Source organism: Tursiops truncatus, chromosome 11 (genome assembly GCF_011762595.2).
Source record: "Tursiops truncatus isolate mTurTru1 chromosome 11, mTurTru1.mat.Y, whole genome shotgun sequence".
In the NCBI taxonomy this organism is placed as follows: Eukaryota; Metazoa; Chordata; class Mammalia; order Artiodactyla; family Delphinidae; genus Tursiops; species Tursiops truncatus.
Genome location: NC_047044.1, coordinates 99,940,133 through 99,958,668, shown reverse-complemented (window position 1 = coordinate 99,958,668; position 18,536 = coordinate 99,940,133). Strand labels below are relative to the sequence as shown.

Here is an 18,536-nt window from a genome sequence, read left to right as displayed (position 1 = left end):
TAATCAGCTCAGTAGCATTAACTACAGAAGGTTATAAAGAATAAATACAGAGACAATTTTTCACAATCCAATTCTTCCACAAAAAATTTACACCATAGAAGTTACTCTAGTTTCCTCTCTGAGTACAAATAGATACTCTAAGAGACACGGGACTCCAAAGGCATACAGGGAATTTCTGCATTTGACCTATCCATATTCCTGAAAGGGATGATAGGTCTAGATGTTTTGGCTTCAATTTCTGATGCTTTGGGAAATGAAATTATCTAGTGATAAATGTCACAATACAATTTGTATTTGATACAATATGTGCATAGTTGTAGCAAAAACTGCCCAATATGAGGTGATAAAATAAATGGGTAAAGCTTGTCAATAAGCTTCAATTTCATTTTAACCACTAGAGGGCTACCTTGTCATTTGATTTCTGATCTCTTAGCCACTCAATTTTAGAAATGCCAATCACCATAACTTAAAGCAACTAGGTTTATTCTGCAACAACTTCTCATTTAAATACTTACCAATACATAATTATCAAACCACTTTATATACCAGAGGACCTTGTGGGCAGGAAAATGTGCTCATATACTAACATTTGGAGCAACTATTCATTCCCTCCTTAGTATACTGGGCAACAACAGAAGAACTGATAAGGCCTGAAATAAGAAAATTCAAGTTCTCTCATACTTCTTGGTCAGCTTTTACAATATTGATGAACTTACGTTTTAAGTGTTCCAGATGTCATAAGTTCAGTCACCAAAACGATGCACTTCTTTCCCTTTACCGTGGATTCCCAGGAATCATAGAATCGGACAATATTGGGATGCTGAAGACCCTTTAACATTTCAGCCTCTTCTTTAAATCTCTGCCTCTCAGACTTTGTTAACTTTCGATCCTAAAATCAAAAAGCAAGACAGAATACAGTTCAAGATTGGGAGTTTGGGATTGACATGTACACACTACTATATTTAAGACAGATAACCAACAAGGACCTACTGTACAGCACAGGGAACTCTTGCTCAATATTGTGTAATAACCTAAAAGGGAAAAGAATTTGAAAAAGAATAGATACATGTATATGTATAACTGAATCACTGTGCTGTACACCTAAAACAAAAACAAAGGAAAAAACAAACAGAATATGCTTTTAAGATAATAAAACACCAAGTCACATAGTTACACTTAGATGCTAAACATGTACAAAATTATAATGACCAATACTGTTGAAATAAAACATCCTAACACTGAAGTTACTAATAATTAATAATTTCATCAGCCTGTTATATGAGTGTGAGAACAGGCTAAAGTGTATTTAAGAAAACTCTTGATTATAAAGTCATGCTTGAGGGATTTCCCTGGTGGCGTAGTGGTTAAGAATCCACCTGCCAATGCAGGGGACACGGGTTTGAGCCCTGGTCCGGGAAGATCCCACATGCTGTGGAGCGACTAAGCCTGTGCGCCACAGCTACTAGCCCGCAGGCCACCACTACTGAAGCCCGCACACCTGGAGCCCGTGCTCTGCAACAAGAGAAGCCACCGCAATGAGAAGCCCTGAGAAGCACGCGCACCACAACGAAGACCTAATGCAGCCAAAAAATAAATAAATCAATTACTTAATAAAATAAAGTCATGCTTGAGATTATTTTAGTATTTTTACTGTTAATATGTGCTTCAGGTACACGTTTTAGATGCAGTTAATTTACCACTTCCAAAATAAGTCACCTATTGACAGAGATATGCAATTTAATAATGGAACAAGTATGGGTTTTGGAAGTGGTGAGATCTAAATATAAATCCTGTCTTGGCTTCAACTAAAATTTCCTTCATGAATAAAGTCAAGTCCTCCGTATTCATGAGTTCACATACCCAGATTCAGCCAACTGCAAGTAAAAAATGGGCGGGGTGTGTGTGTGTGTGTGTTGGGGGGATCAGAAAATTCCAAAAAGCAAAACTTGAATAGTTTGCCCACATGCTGGCTACTATTTACATAGCATTTACATTGTATTAGCTATTATAAGTAATCTAGAGATGATTTAAAAGTATATGGGAAGATATGCAAATACTGTGCCATTTTATAAAAGGGACTTGAGCACCCACAGGGGTGGAGGGTGGGGTCCTGGAACCAATTCCCGCCACCCCCCAGGATATTGAGGGATGACTGTGTATACCTTCACCTCATAGGACTCTTGTAAGAATTAAATAATCTACTAGGTAGATTTAATTTAATTTAGTCTACTAGGTAGATTTATTTAAAGTGCCTGGCACTTCATAAGTTAATTCACTTCTTATCTGAGATAACTGGACAAAAGCACTTAATCTGCTCTTCTTCCCTTAACAGAGTCCCATACACACAAACTCTGTACTGTCCTGTAAATTAAAATTGAAACTGTCATGTAATACTCTATCAAAGCACATAATACGTATTTTAACGAAATAGGCCAGGCATACAATAACATAATGTGTCTATGATACAGTCAAATAATTAAACATTAAAGACATAATTTAAACCTTCCTATGTAACTAGATGGCCTTTCCCATCACTACTCCTCACCCTTGAATAACAACCACTACCCTGATCAGATATACCATTCCCATATGGGTTTTTACACTTTAGGTGAAATGTTAAGATTTCATAAAAAGAAGTTACAGAGCATGTACTATCTGGAAGGTGGCTATTTTCCACTCAACATTGTTTGAGCTCACCCATGATGGTACAAGGAGACATTACAAGATATCTACCATATTACTGTAACTCCATTCATTATCACTGGTATGCAGTTATCCACTGACTGAATACACCACAATTTATATATAATCTCCTACTGATCAATCTTTAGGCGCTTCCCCATTTTTTTTGCTATTACAATATGGCAAAGGTTTTGCAGTGTTAATCTCTAGGATGCAGGCTCTTATCTTGGAGTCTATAAACCTCTTTAAGGCAGGTTTGTGAACCTGTGTGAAAACAAATATATCTTTATTTTTCATTAACCTTGAATTGAAACTTAATATTTCCTTGAATGAATGTACGTACCTAATAGCATTCAGCAGTACCTGTGATTTGTCACCAACAGACCTAGGTATTTTCAGATCACGTAACAGTGGTTGCAGATTATCTCAAAATACCACACTAGGCATTACTTTGAAATTATGATAGCTATTAGATCTTCCAGTAGATCTTATTAATATACATTAATAATGCATACTATATCACAAATTTTAAAGTTTTGATAACTATTTTAATATAATTTGTTTCCAATATAATCCTATGTATCTTACTACATGGACTTAAAACATTTTTCTAGCCTTCACTAGCCTTCTGGGGCACAAAAAAAAGAGGAAGTACACCTACTAGGATATATAGCTAGCGGTAGAAGTGCATAGGGAATAGGCATCTTCAGTCTTCATAGGTATCAACAAATTGCTTTTCAAAGGGACTGTGCCAACTGAGTTTCCCAACAGCTTTGTATGAAGGTTCCCACTAGAGTACATGGTCACTAGCAACTGGTATTATCAGACATTAACTTTTGTCAATTTGATGGGTGTAAGTCATGTTCTATAGTTTAATTTACATTTTCAGAGTCACTAAAAAGTGTGAGAAACTTTGTTTTCTTTGCAGACTACTTAAGACCCCTCTTCTGCAAGGAACTGATGCTTTATCTTACTTGTAGCAGTTCTTAATAGATTATGGATGCTAATCCTTTATTGGGTTTTATGAGTTACAAATACCTTTTCTCAATTTGTGGTTTGTATTTTCACCTTGTTTATGATATCTTGATTTACAGATGTTTTTATTTCACTGTATTTCAATTCATCTATCTTTTACTTTATGGTAGGTGGATTTTATGTCTTCAGTAATTTTTCCAGACACTAAGGTCATAAATATTTTTCTTTTCCTTTTTAAAATATAAATTTGTTTTGTTTGCCACATCTGGGAATTGTTGAGGAATTTATTTGGTTGGGTAAAAGAAGGGCTGACTGTTATTTCTGTTCTGTATCAGCCAATGGCCCCAATATCATTTAATGAACAATCCATCCTTTCCATAGAAGTACAGTTCTGTCTCTGGATTCTACACTCTATTCCATGGTCTGTCTAGTCCTGTGCTAATACCTCACTTTCTTAATTGCTATCACTCTTGCATGATAGTTTAGATGGGTGTAGAATTCTAGGTTGGTGTTCTTTCAGCACTTTCAAGATACTGTTTCATGGTACTCTGGCGTCTACTGTAGCCCTCAGTATACATGGCCTCCTTTGTAGGTTATCTGTATTTTCTCTCTGGTTACTCTAAAGGCTTTAAAAAAAAATTGTGCTCTGCTCATTCACTACCATGCATCTAAGTTTTATTTTATACATAATGGGGCTAATTGTGCTTTTTAAGCCCAAAGTTTCAGGTATTTGTCTTCGCATCAGGAAAATTCTCAACGATTACCTTTTTGATTACTGCCTCCTTCCATTCTCCATTCTCTTCTAAGATTTTCTGTGTATGTCTGTATGTGTTATGTGTAAGGGTGTGTGTGTGTGTGGAACCTTACTCGATCCTTCATATCTTTTAACTTCTCTCTCATTTTCCATTTCTTTCTCTCTGCTGCCTTCTGGGCAGTGTTCTCAGATCTACCTTCTTGTTCATGAATTCTCTCAAGTTATTATCAGGTCTAACCTGCTTATTACCTTAAAATTTGTTTTAATTAATCAAACTTTAAAGTCTAAAGGAGGCAGAGATGCAAAGGACATGTGGCAAGGTCTCAGTCCCTGCTCCAGAAATAAGAGATGAACACAAACTAGACACTTGAAACTAGCCATACAAGTCTTCAAGGGCTGGGTATACTGGTGAGTCAGACATGTATTTGGACATCCATACAGAAAATAAAACGAGGTCAAGCAGTCAGTCTGTCACCAAAAGTACCCACCGGAGGGTCTGATAAAGGGAATTCAGTCACTACTTCAGTCCCTACTTTCCCAGCTAGCATCAAAAACAAAGCAAGGTGGGAAAAAAGGGGAAAAAAAGAAAAAAAGTTGGGCACTAACTAAAGACTTCAGTGGAGAAGGAATTCTCCTGCCACTTCTCTAGGCCCAATGTCTGGGGGAGGGATTTGTCCCCACTCAGTGGTAACCCCACACATGGGGTTTTGAATGAGAAATGATAACTGGCGACTCAATTTGCAATGATCCCCACCAACCTCCACCCCATCCCTGCTTCATGAACAGACAAGTTTTCCCAGCATCCTCCTTGGAATTTCCTCCCTCTCAGGGTTCATCTCCAAAATTATTTCCATCTCCAAATCATCACTGCAAGATTGCCTTCTCTCAAAGTTCTATAAAAGCCCACTTGCACAGCCCAATATCACTTTTATTCCCACTCCTAACCTGAAGCTGCAACCATCCACAAAGTCACATACCCTGTCCACTGAGACTCAGATCCATAGCTGTTTCATCTTGGGCTATCTTCCTAAACCATTTCCTTCCCAGAGAAGAGACAGCCAAAGGGCCAAAGGACAAGTCGAAGTATCTGGGGCCAGATGACTGAGGAAAGTGGCACTTGTTACTTACTTTTTAATTGCAATACATTTTCATTTCTTGAAGCTCTTTTTGGATCTTTATCAAATCAGTCATTCACTGCTCACTCCAATACCATCTTGATGTTTTTGTGGTTTTAGTTTTTAATCCTTTATTTCTTTTAAAATAATGTGCTTTAGGGGCTCAATTCAATAACACTTTTATCTGAGTTACTGGGGATCGAATTTTGCCTAGTGTTTTGGCTGCTGACATTCATTCATGGTGGTTTGTTTCCCCTCATGATTAACAATAGTGGATAATATGGTTATCTTAAACTGCGATTTGTCTGTTGGAATATCCTCAGTTGTGGGTGTATTGCTGTGGACAGGCTCTGAGTTTATTTATGCCTAGTGCGGCAGGGATATTACTAGTCTTGGTGATGCCTGCATGTAATCTGTTCAAATTTGAATCTCATACTTTTATGAATACAGGTCCCTGATTATGTACACTCAGGGTAAACTTTTTTCAGCTGACTTGAGAAAAACTGTCTTTTCCCTGACTCAGAAACTGAAATTTTCTCTAGTCTGTCTTTATATTAAAGGTTTTGTTCCCTTTTAAGGAACAAGTTTATTGGATCTCAGTTCCAATATCTGCTCGGGCTTAAGACTTCATCTAGCCTTGGGGAGACAGTAAAACCATGCGTCTTAGTTAACAAGATTGGCAACTGTCCCAAGAAGAACCCTAGTGTCAATTCACACTTTTCCTACTCTGGTTTCTAGTTTCTTCTTAGTTTCTAGACCTTGGAAATTATCCTGACAGCCTTATAAGCTCAGCTATGCATTTAAAAGGATAGGTTTCTGTAGTTCCTCTCATCAAAATTTTCAAAATGTCTGGTATTTTACAGTGGGAAGAGTTTTCAGCTTGTTTGGTTTTCTATTTACTGACAATAGGGTTCCCCAATATATGTTTTTTAAAAAATATTGTTTACCATATATTCTTAAGTGTTCCTCATTTAAGGGAACCTTATTCAAAACATGAAGGAAAATCCAGATCACTTGCTGACTCTTATACATTACTGTTGAATTACAAAAGCTTATTTTAAAGAAATTGTGAAAAGTTAAGCTATTCTCAAAGCAATCAGAAGACAGTAATCACGAGCCAAATGAATTATAATATTCTACCTACCATTAAGTGAATATTTAATTTTTATATTTTAATATATAGTCTACCTGATTGTCTTGATAACTACTCTTATTTTCTGTAACATGCAACATTCATTTCAGTTTTAGCAATTAATGTATATATTCATATATGTTTAATTAAATTTTAACAAATGCTTGAGTACCCTGTGTCAGACAACAGGATAGGACAAACATTAGAGACAAGGTTCCTGCTATTCTAGACCTTACAATGTAAGAGGCAGAGGCATTAATTTTATTAGGTATTATAAAGAGAAAAAAACTGAGTGCTTTGAGAGCATATCATAAAAGACCCAATTCTGTGTGCACAAGCTAGTGTTAGCCCCCATATCAGCAGGTTACCTTAAGGGTTGAGATCATGAGCATGAAAGTACCCAGAGTTCTAGTTTTACAATACTTGAAATGTTTAAGACCACAAGAGTCTGTAAAAAGTGCTAAAGGCAAACTTCGAAATGCAGGATAGACTGGAGGCAAGGAGACTCAAAACCTTAATAACAGTGAGCTTGTAAACCCTTTCTGCAGAAACTCAAACCAAAGTAATTCACTCTTGTCTGTCTCTACTACCACCACCCTATTTCAAGCCATCACGGTCTCCTCTGGATTTCTGCAATAACCTACTAGCTGTTTCCACACGGCTAAACTTCTCCCTGTACAATGTGTTTTTCCACTCTGTCCAAATACAACCAGAATATTTTAAGGTCAACTTAATCAATTCTGCAGTATGCGTACTTTATTAATTCTTAGAAATATTGTTTTCCACATTTTTAAACATCTCTGAAATTAGAATGTATCACATAATTGAACTCTTAGACTCAGTGAAGTACTGCATGTCCTAATCCTGTTAGGATAAAGGTGGAAAATCATTGTGACCAACGAGGTCCCACACAATGCAATCCTTGCCCACTTTTCGAGCCTAATTTCTTGTCACTCTCATGTGCCTTTCTCAGACATGTCATGCTTCTTCCAACTCAGGTCCTTCACACACGGTGTTCCCTCCATACAGGATGCCCTTTCATCAACCTTTTTTCCCTGGTTAATGCCCAGCCATTCTTCAAAGATCTGTCATTTCCACGGGGATACCTTCCTTGGCTGCCCCTCACTCTAGGTTAAATCACCCCCTGCCATATACATGTATAGTTTCATGAACTATGTACATGCCTCTTTCAGAGCTCTTAATCACAAGTAATATACTGAGACTTACTCTAAAAGCAGTGACAAAATGCCTTTTTCAGTGTTCTATCTTTAGCAACTGACAACCTAGCATTGTTCAATTGCCATGTGTTGAATGAATCCATGAATGTACTTTCCAAAAAAAATTGTGTGTGTACATTTTTCACAAGTAGTTAGCATTTCCCTAGGAATAGAAGAAATTCCTATGACTTAAAAGCAAGGTGAGGATTGAAATTGGGCCTCTGAGACTCAGTAACTTAACACAACTCAAACACTATGACCAACCTGCAATGGTCAATGCTGCCACCATTCTGATTTTAAAAAGTATTTGTTAAAAGCCATTGTAAAAAATCTGCCAACTGGGGCTTCCCTGGTGGTGCAGTGGTTGAGAGTCCACCTGCCGATGCAGGGGACATGGGTTCGTGCCCCGGCACGGGAAGATCCCACATGCTGCAGAGCGGCTGGGCCCATGAGCCATGGCCACTGAGCCTGCGCGTCCGGAGCCTGTGCTGCGCAACGTGAGAGGACACAACAGTGAGAGGCCCGCGTACCACAAAAAAAAAAAAAAAAAAAAAATCTGCCAACTAGTTATTTATAGCAAAGTATAAATAAAGGTGGGCGGGGGGACCAAACAGGGACTTCTTCCTTCTTCCAAAAACCTACAATCAATTTTCTTCTTAAGAATAAATACACTGAATGGCAATCTTAAAATTCTATGTTTAACTTTTATCTAATTTTGCCTAGAAGTCATCTATACTGTAAACAGAGGCTATTTTATATGTCTATTATAGATTTTTAACCTCCCTGAAAGCTACTGATGATTTATTTTAAGGGGTCTGAGAACCTCACTTTAAACCTTTAACAGCAGAAATATGACTACAGGGACTTCCCTGGTAGCACAGTGGTTAAGAATCCACCTGACAATGCAGGGGACACAGGTTCGAACCCTGGTCCGGGAAGATCCCACATGCCGCGGAGCAACTAAGCCTGTGAGCCACAACTACTGAGCCCGTGTGCCACAACTACTGAAGCCCGTGCGCCTAGAGCCTGTGCTCTGCAACGAGAAGCCATGGCAATGAGAAGCCTGCGCACTGCAATGAAAGAGTAGCCCCCGCTTGCTGCAACTAGAGAAAGCCCATGCGCAGCAAGGAAGACCCAACGCAGCCAAAAATAAATTTTTTTAAAAAAAAAGAAAGAAATATGAGTACAGATTCTAAGTAGGGAAAAAAACCAAACAAATAATTTGGTGCTTCTTTCAATAATCTGTCAACTTGTTCTATCTATAAGCCTTCTATTTTTTAAATCTAGGATCATTTCATATCTCAGAGAACTATACTATTTTAGCATCCAAAAGAATTTGTTAAGACAAAGTAAAACAGATCAAAACTAACATAAGCAAAAATACCTGTAAGAACAGCTGGGGTTTTAAAAATAATATTTGTTGGGTGTTTGCTATTTACACTAACTGGTTGTTTTACTTCTGTTCTCATTCTCAGAAAACCCTTGTGAGATATTAGGAAATATTACTTTATTTTAACAGATGAACAGACTCAGAGAAATTTAATATCTTCCTCCAATTCACAATGAAAAGCAGAACCATGAATTAACTGAAAATTTGATTCATAGCTCATGTTCCATTCACTATACTAGACAAACATATTTAATTTCTTCTAAAACATTTTTCAGAAAAGCCACGTTGATATTTCTGCTATTAACCAGGGATCACTGAAAAGAACTAGGCACTTTACTAAATTATAAGTTATAGTTGAAGGTAAAATAAGAGGAGTATATAGTGTTTAAACTATATCAACTGTCAAATACAAACAAAAAAGCAGACTCACAGATATATAGAGAACACACTAGTGGTTACCAGTGGAGGAGGGGGCCAATCTAGGGGATGGGGGAGTGGGAGGTACAAACTACTGGATGTACCATAGGCTACAAGGATGTATTGTACAACATAGGAAATACAGCCAATATTTTGTAACAACTGTAAATGTACTGTAACCTTTAAAAAACTGTATCAAAAATTAAAACTTGGGCTTCCCTGGTGGCGCAGTGGTTGAGAGTCCGCCTGCCGATGCAGGGGACACGGGTTCGTGCCCCGGTCTGGGAAGATCCCACATGCCACGGAGCGGCTGGGCCCGTGAGCCCTGGCTGCTGAGCCTGTGCTCCGCAACGGGAGAGGCCCGCATACCGCAAAAAAACAAAACAAAACAAAACTTAAAGACTTCAACACTTAAAAAAGCATTACCAAGTGTTAAATTATCGTGAAGACAGTGCATTACCAAGTGTTAAATTATCGTGAAGAGAATGATAAAACTTATTTGTTATTTTAAGTATCAAATGAGATTTAGAACAGATTAGCACAACTGCTGCTTTTTGGTGCCTTCTCTCCAGCATTATCAAACTGGATATTCCTGGGGGCTTGATATACTATCCCAATTGTAACATTCATTACCTTCAGTGCAAACGAGAGCTGATGCAGCTAACCCGCTCTATTCATTTCATTCATTTCTTTCCACCTACATAAAATTGTTTTGACAGGCTAAATGAACAAAACCAAGGATCACTGTCACATGACCTCCCATAACATGCACAGCTCCCGGAGGCTGAGGGGTGGAGGTGGGGGCCCAGCAACAACTGAAACAATTGTTCATCTCAGTACCATCCAAATAACAGTGCTCAGTAGATTATTTGCTGATGCAATTTCTTCTTGGGTGAGTGAGAAACACAATGTTAATATTTGGTACAATGGCCTTACAGCAATTTTACATCTTTGGTTCCTTGCTTTGTACAAAGTTATTTTATTTTAAATATCCTCTACAGGCATCTTCTCTTTATCCCTAAATTTCGGTATTTTCTGAAGTAGCAATCCTATGCCTTCCTATTGCTTATTTTATCAGCCCCAGAAGCAAACCTTCCAAATAAATTCTGCAACTGAAACAGTGAGCTTGATTTTCATTAAATTAAACCAGAAATATTCACTTTATTAGCTAATATCTGTACCCCCAGAAAATTTGACCCTCTAGACTTATTAACATTTAAACTTCTATTGCATTTTATTTTTAGCAATATTCAAAGTTTTACTACTAAATTAAGACCACATGTTGTAAGTCTACATATCACAACATGGGTGGAGAGAAGTATCTGGAATTCCTTGATTAGAATATTTTAGGTCAATATTGGAGTCCTCCCTACTTATCATTTTCTGCACCACACTGACTTAGCAAAGACCTAGGCATCTATTCCATTTTTTAAAGTGATACTAATTGTTGGGTGTTGGAATGTGGAAATAAAAACATGTCTTCAGGCAGAGAGAACAGCAGTTTGAAATATTGCTTTCCAATGCAGCATGGGTTCCAGTTAACATTTACCAAAAATTTTAAAAATTATTCTGTATTTTGAAAGAAGGAATCACATAAATGACTATTTAGTCTGGCATACCTCTCTCTCATAGGCCTACATGGTCTAGTAACAATTCAAACACTGCAGAAAAGGATTTTGTACTCTAAATACGTCTATCTACTAAATACTTTGCCCTATTCTTCTTGAAAACTCCCAAATAATTAGACACTGAAGGCCTGGGGAAAGGTGGGAAAAATAACTCATAGAAGCAGAATAATGATGCTCATGCAAAAACTCTTAACTGTTAACAACAACGACAAAGATTAATAAGGCTTTTAAGATGTTTTGAAATACAATATGAAAATTAAACCTGGATTTTATGTAGCCAAATCTACAGAGTAAACTCTTACTACAAATTTCATTATGACCTTCCAGTCTGATACCCTTAAAGAGGAACAGGGTCTATCCCATAGGGAAGAGAGTCTATTTGAATTTTCCTCAATAGGTCAACAGATATGATAATTACGGGGCAGGGGCAGGGAGTAGATGGACATTTAAAAAATGACACTGTGTTCCTTGCTTCTCCCTAGCATCCTCTAAAAACTATTCTGAAATAGTCCCAGTTTCATAAAGACAGAAAAAAAGTCATCAAAAGAAAAGCAAAAAAGAACCTGGCTGTTCTATCTAACTCCTCCTCCACTGATCCCTTCTTCCTCTGGCTCATCTTTATTTGCATTTTTAAAAATTTATTTATAAAAAGGTTCTCTGTATCAAAGCAGGACGAAAAAATAATTACTTACACAAGAAAATCTACAGTGCTTTCTCAAACCAGATGTGTGCCAATTTATACAGTTCTACCACTAAGCATCCTGTACTTCACCCCCAAACCTTGGCCACAAATATATAAATCTGGGGCCTGAGATTCTCTTCACCCCTCTCTTTTCAGGGGCACAAAAACCAAATGGGGGCTTCCCTGGTGGCGCAGTGGTTGAGAGTCTGCCTGCCAATGCAGGGGACACGGGTTCGTGCCCCGGTCCGGGAAGATCCCACATGCCGCGGAGCGGCTGGGCCCGTGGGCCATGGCCGCTGGGCCTGCGCGTCCGGAGCCTGTGCTCTGCAACGGGAGGGGCCACAGCAGTGAGAGGCCCGCGTACCGCAAAAAAAAAAAAAAAAAAAAAAAAACACCAAATGGAACTCAAAAATATCTAGAGCCTGGCACATATAGAAAGTTTTATGTTAATGCTAAAAATATAGCAGATACTTTTAACACCTGAACCACAAAAATGTAAACACATTTAGTCCTATTAGAAAACAGCAAACTATTTTCACTAAATGACTTAAAATATCCATTGTATATAATACAGCAAAATTCAGAACACTACCCCTAGCCATTCTCATAAATTTTAAAAGGTTTTATTGAGAGAAATTAGATTCATTTGAATGTAAAGGCAATTAACTGACAGGGCTAAATTTCAATTGTTATAGGTAGGACCTTATACTAAACTTTCTAAAGAAAACAAAAAGGCCAAGGAGGGGACAAGAAGGGGAGATGAATGTGGGCACAAAGATCCAAAAATTCTTGCTTATTACAGGAAGAAAAATTTTACACTTCAGAGACAAATGTTACTCTGCAATGGATATAGAAAACAGTGTCCAAAGTTTTTTTGAATGGGGTAATGAAGGGTTGCCAAAGGGGGAGACCAAGAAAGCAAAAACTGTTAAGAATCTGCCACCATAGGAAAGCAAACGTGGTGGGCACACATCACAAAAACAGCAAAAATCTCATCACAGAATTCAGAGCCTGATATCCAAACTTGTTTCATTTTGTTCAGGAAAGAAATCAATAAAATAAAGTCCAGTATATAAGAACACAATGTATTAGCTTTTCAGTGTGCATGACAAAATATTCATCTAAGAAAATAAGAACGCAAAAAAATTTTTTTAATTAGAAAAAAAAAGGAGGGAGGACTCCTTAACATACCTGTTCATGTAACTTTAAATACTCCTATGTTATCTTTTCTTCTAGAACCCTCTCATCAACTCAGTCTTAACCTCTCTCTCTTTACCATACCACTTGAAGGGCATGGAATAAATATTTCAGATTTCCAAGGAAACCCAGAAGTGCAGAGAGCAGTAAGATTTGAAGAGTAAGGAAAAAAACAACAAACAAACAAAAAAAACCCTGAAAGCCTGATTTGCACAAGCACATCTGCCCTAACAGAGTTTTATATTGAGAATAAATACTTGATATCCTCATGCTTACCAAGGTCGGACTATCTTACTGTAATGTTTTACTAATTCTGGAGTTCAAATTAGTATTTACAAACGTCTACTGCACATTTTACGACCAAAGACTCAATATACCTCCAACCCTACAAAGTTTCTTCCACAAATCAGCTTATCCACTTCAATTTCCCTGTTTCTCTTTGTCTTCCCAAGCAGTAAAGTTGGAATCTCTTTTAATCTCTGAAATTCCATCATTTTCCACATCTCATTTACATTACTGCAACCTAGTAAAAGGTACAACTACCTCCTATCAAAATAACTATTGCCTAAATACTTTTTTCCTGCTTCAATCTATCTCTTAGATGCAGATGATCTCCAAAACACTTTATTTTATTTTATTTTTTTGCGGTACGCAGGCCTCTCACTGTTGTGGCCCCTCCCGTTGCGGAGCACAGGCTCCGGACGCACAGGCTCAGCGGCCATGGCTCACGGGCCCAGCCGCTCCGCGGCACGTGGGATCCTCCCGGACCGGGGCACGAACCCGCGTCCCCTGCATCGGCAGGCAGACTCTCAACCACTGTGCCACCAGGGAAGCCCCCCAAAACACTTTATAATCACACCAAGTCCCCTGCTCTGAAACAGTGAGTGTAAAATTAGCCAATCAATTTCTCCCAATTACAAGAATCTTCAGGGGCGCTCGTTAACCAAGGATTCTAGGGCATTACCTAGTGAATCAATCAACAGGAGAAAGAACTTGTTATGACCAGTAAGTTTGGGAAATCCTCTATTACATCAAATCCATATTCCAAAGCCACTCAGATCCACCTTCTTTTTCAACACTTTCCAAAACAACCCACCACAGGCAGGAGGGAATCCTATCATGGCATACTCATCTCTTCTTCTACATGCCTATAACTAAAGAAACTGACATAAGTTTCTCCTTGTTGTAAAATGGAAACACCATCTTTCTTGACTAGCTAAGAGTTATTTTCAGGATTCAACATATTGCATGTGAGCTTTTAAAACTGTGAAAATAATTATACAAAGAACATAATTTTTATGTCAGATACTCCATTCATAGCAATTTATTCCTCTATACTTACTCCCAAATATAATTCACATTTGGCCGTTTTTACACTGCAGTGGAACAGACTACCTGAAGTCTTCTTCTACCTATGCAAGTAATATTTTAATAATTTAAGTCACGCTAACTGTCATCATTTTTTTTCCTTTAAAACATGTCTAACAACGAGATAGAACTTCAAATCCATTAGGAGGCTACTGTTAAAAACAAAAACAAAAAAACTTAGAGACTAACAAGTGTTAGCAAAGATACAGAGAAACTAGAACCCTTGTGCATTATTGGTAGGAATATAAAATGGTGCAGCCACTGTGGAAAAGTTTGGCATTTACTCAAAAAGCTAAACACAGAATTACCATATAACCCAGCAATTCCACCCCTAGGTTTATACCCAAAGGAACTGAAGCAGAGACTAAAACAGATAACTTGTACACCAATGTTCATTGCAACAGTATTCACAGTGGCCAAAGGGTGGAAACAGCCCAACTGCCCATCAGCAGATGAATGGAAAATAAAACCTGGTAAATATGTAAAATGAATATTATTCTGCCTTAAAAAAGAAGTTCTGATACATGCTATAATACGGATGAAACATGAGGACATTATGCTAAGTGAAACAATACAGACACAAAAGGACAAATACATGACTCCACTTATATGAGATTCCTAGAATAGGCAAATTCAGAGACAGAAAGTAGGAAAGAGGTCATCAAAGGCTGGAGGGAGGGGAGAATGGGGAGGTAAGTATTTAGTAAGTTCAGACTCGCAGTCTGGGAGGATGAAAAAGTTCTGAATATAGATGGTGGTGATGATTGCACAACACACTGTTAACGAACTTAACAACTGTATATACACTTACAAAATGGTACATTTTAGTAAACTGATGCTGTCTATATCCAACCCCCTACAAGTCTAAACATTACTGGATTTTTGTGGAACCCTGTTCTTGACACTTAAGAAAATGAAGTACAAAATTCAATTCAAGGTAGGGGAGAGGCAGGGGGATGGCTACTGGGGAGAAGCCCACTGAGAACTTCAAAAAGTATAAACCATGTTTCTACTTCCTATACTAGGTAAGTACTTGATGTATATGTTGAAATATATGAGATAGTGTATATAGTTCTTTTACACTTAAGAGAAAAATAATGTCTACTGATCACCTTTATCAACTCCCTAAATAAGAGAAAAAAATAAGTTGTAAGTTTCACATTTTCTTATTTTCAAGGCAAGTAAATAATTCTACCTCAATACCGATCTCTTCATAAGTTTAACTAGGAACTAGACTAGTTTTTGCATTAATATTATTATTATTATAACCTAATCCAACTGTCATTTCACCCAATGAATTGATTTTAATGTATCTCTTTTTTAAAAAATCACTGTTAACAACATGATCAGTGGGTATACAGGGAATGTAAATATTTTAAAACTTTACATAAACTTTTAAAAGAATACAGAAATGTAAAATATACATATATCTATGTATGCACCTTCTGTACTTGTCACATCTTAATGTTTTGCCATATTTGCTTTAGATTATTTTGTAAGAAATAAAAATACTGTTCTTCCTTCCCCCTCCACATAGCTAGCCACTGTCTGGAATATGGCATTTATCATGCCAATGTATATTTTTATAGTTTTACAACATATGTACACATTCATGAATGATATACTGTACTGTTTTATATATTCTGATTTTTTTTTTTTTTTTTTTTTGGCAGCATGCGGGATCTTAGTTCCCTGACCAGAGATCAAAGCCACGTCCTGTGCACTGGAGGCGCAGAGTCCCAACCACTGGACCGCCAGGGAAGTCCCTTGATTTTTATATAAATGTTACTACCTCTGAACCTTTTCTAAATCTTACTTTTTTTGGCTGATGATCTTTTAAAATGAACTAATTTCCTATCCCAACAGAGTGTACCTGACTAAATAAAACACATACCCTTTGTCAAATTAGTAGCAATAACTATGGATTTTCAAAGTAAGCATTATGTATCTAACTATAGTTTGCAATACAGAAAACTAACCTTTGAATTAGCATGCTTTTAGAAGCTGCTCCTTAATCAGAGGGAAAAGAATATGCATGTTTCCTTTTAGCTAAATCTTGTTCATAATTTTCAAAATATGGATACTATGGAAGACAGATCTTATTTATTGAACATATCCACCTAACTTTAAAAGTTAGATCTGACTGCATTTTATATTTGGTCTTCAGCTGGCTTGAAAGTTTTTCTGGCAAAAAAGAAATTAGGTGCTGCTTTAAAACTATCTTCTTATTTACTACCCACCTTGACAATGAAGTTTTAGTTTATGTAGAAACATAATACTTTCATTTAAAAACAAATATAATTCCTCAGTCTTAATCTTTAAACTCTGACATGAGAGATCAGTTCCAATCCCCTACATGTCCAGACTTATATTCAAAGAGTAACTGAAAATTAAGTAAAGGGTTTTTACCATTGCCTTCTTTTATTTCTAAAAAAAAAAAAATTTGAAAAAAAATCAGGTTTGTTTCATATCATGGCTTTAGCAACATGTTAAAGGCATCTCTATAATCAATCATAATGGAACTCTAGTATCAACCAATATGTTATTCATCCTAATGTCAGCTCTGCAAAATCCAATTCTTACTGAAATTATATACAGGGTTATTAAGTACTATGCTAAAGCACAAACAATCCAAAGTATAAGAAGGGGAGGCACCTGCACTTGAGAAACTTAAAGGGGGATGAGAGTGGGGAGTGTGTGCTCCAGGATAAAAAAAAAATGCTGAATACAATTAACCATATAATAAGACTGAACCAAATAAAACTGTCATGTTTGTCAGTCATAATGACTGAATATAGACCAATGATTCAACCCAACACATGACTGAATTATTTTCCTTTCATTTCTTCTCCCAGTGGTTTGGAAGATACCCTTATTTAATTCTATCGGTGCTTACTTTTAGTTGCCCAACAACATTCTTTAACTTATATCTCGACTCAGGATCTTTGGAGTGCCTTATGATTGAAGGTGTTTACCACCTTCCTTACCTACTTCTTGCTGAAGTTATCTGGAGATTGATCATTGCTTGCTTTTTGATTTCAGAGATTGTTCATCATAAATTCCCCTTACAGCCATGCTTACATTTTTAACAATTTCATATATATTGTCAGTCATTATAAATAAAATGGCTTCAATTCTTGATGCCTTTTTTTTGCGGTACGCGGGCCTCTCACTGTTGAGGCCTCTCCTGTTGCGGAGCACAGGCTCTGGACGCACAGGCTCCGCCGCACGTGGGATCTTCCCAGACCAGGGAACGAACCCGTGTCCCCTGCATCGGCAGGCGGACTCTCAACCACTGCGCCACCAGGGAAGCCCTTGATGCCTTAATTCTTGTTTCAATACTCCAGTTCCTTTAAACACAGAACATGCCATCATCTTCTGGCATCTAATATTGGAGTGAAGAGTCTGATTTTAGATCTTTAGTAACAGTATTTCTCTACATGGATATTTATAAACTGCCCTTCTCCCAATCTTTAAAGTTCAATTATTTTGCTAGATTCTTTGTGTAAGATGTGGGTCTCTTCTTGGTTTTTTACTAGAATGAAGTAAGTTCTATCTGTCTGTATACAAATAACTTTTTTGTTTTTAACTCAGTCTTGTAGTCTATCAGTTATTGGTCTCTTAGAAATCTCAATTATCCATAAATTCTTTCTCTCTTCTCTGAATTCACTTCTCATTATTTTTGTCTTTCTTATTTCATCTGCATTCTGAAAGCAACCTCCTTGTCACTAATTTGATTTTCCATGGCATCAGTTTTTTGTTTTTTTTTTTTTTACCAAGTTCAACGTGGTTTTATATTCTGCTCTTGTTTTCTTGAATTGCTTTCTCCAGCCCTTCTTAAAATACTGATTTTCTTTCTCTCGTGCCAAAAGCCAAGTCTCCATGTATCTTACTGAATATGTTGGCATTTTAACTTATACTTTTGGATCCTGCATGGTTCTTCTGGATTCTCTTCTTACACCCATGCTTTTTTCTTTTG

General features: G+C 37.2%; 1 protein-coding gene across 19 annotated transcripts in view; it reads right to left on the bottom strand.

Moving 5' to 3' along the window:
* The window catches only part of WNK1 (WNK lysine deficient protein kinase 1), a 136,210-nt gene that overhangs the window by 73,171 nt on the left and 44,503 nt on the right, over positions 1 to 18,536 (bottom strand). For all 19 annotated transcript variants that reach the window (XM_033867230.2, XM_033867235.2, XM_033867231.2 and 16 more), the window contains exon 2: positions 717 to 889. In XM_033867230.2, coding sequence (XP_033723121.1) covers positions 717 to 889 — 173 coding nt within the window. The remainder of the gene's footprint in view (positions 1 to 716; positions 890 to 18,536) is intronic.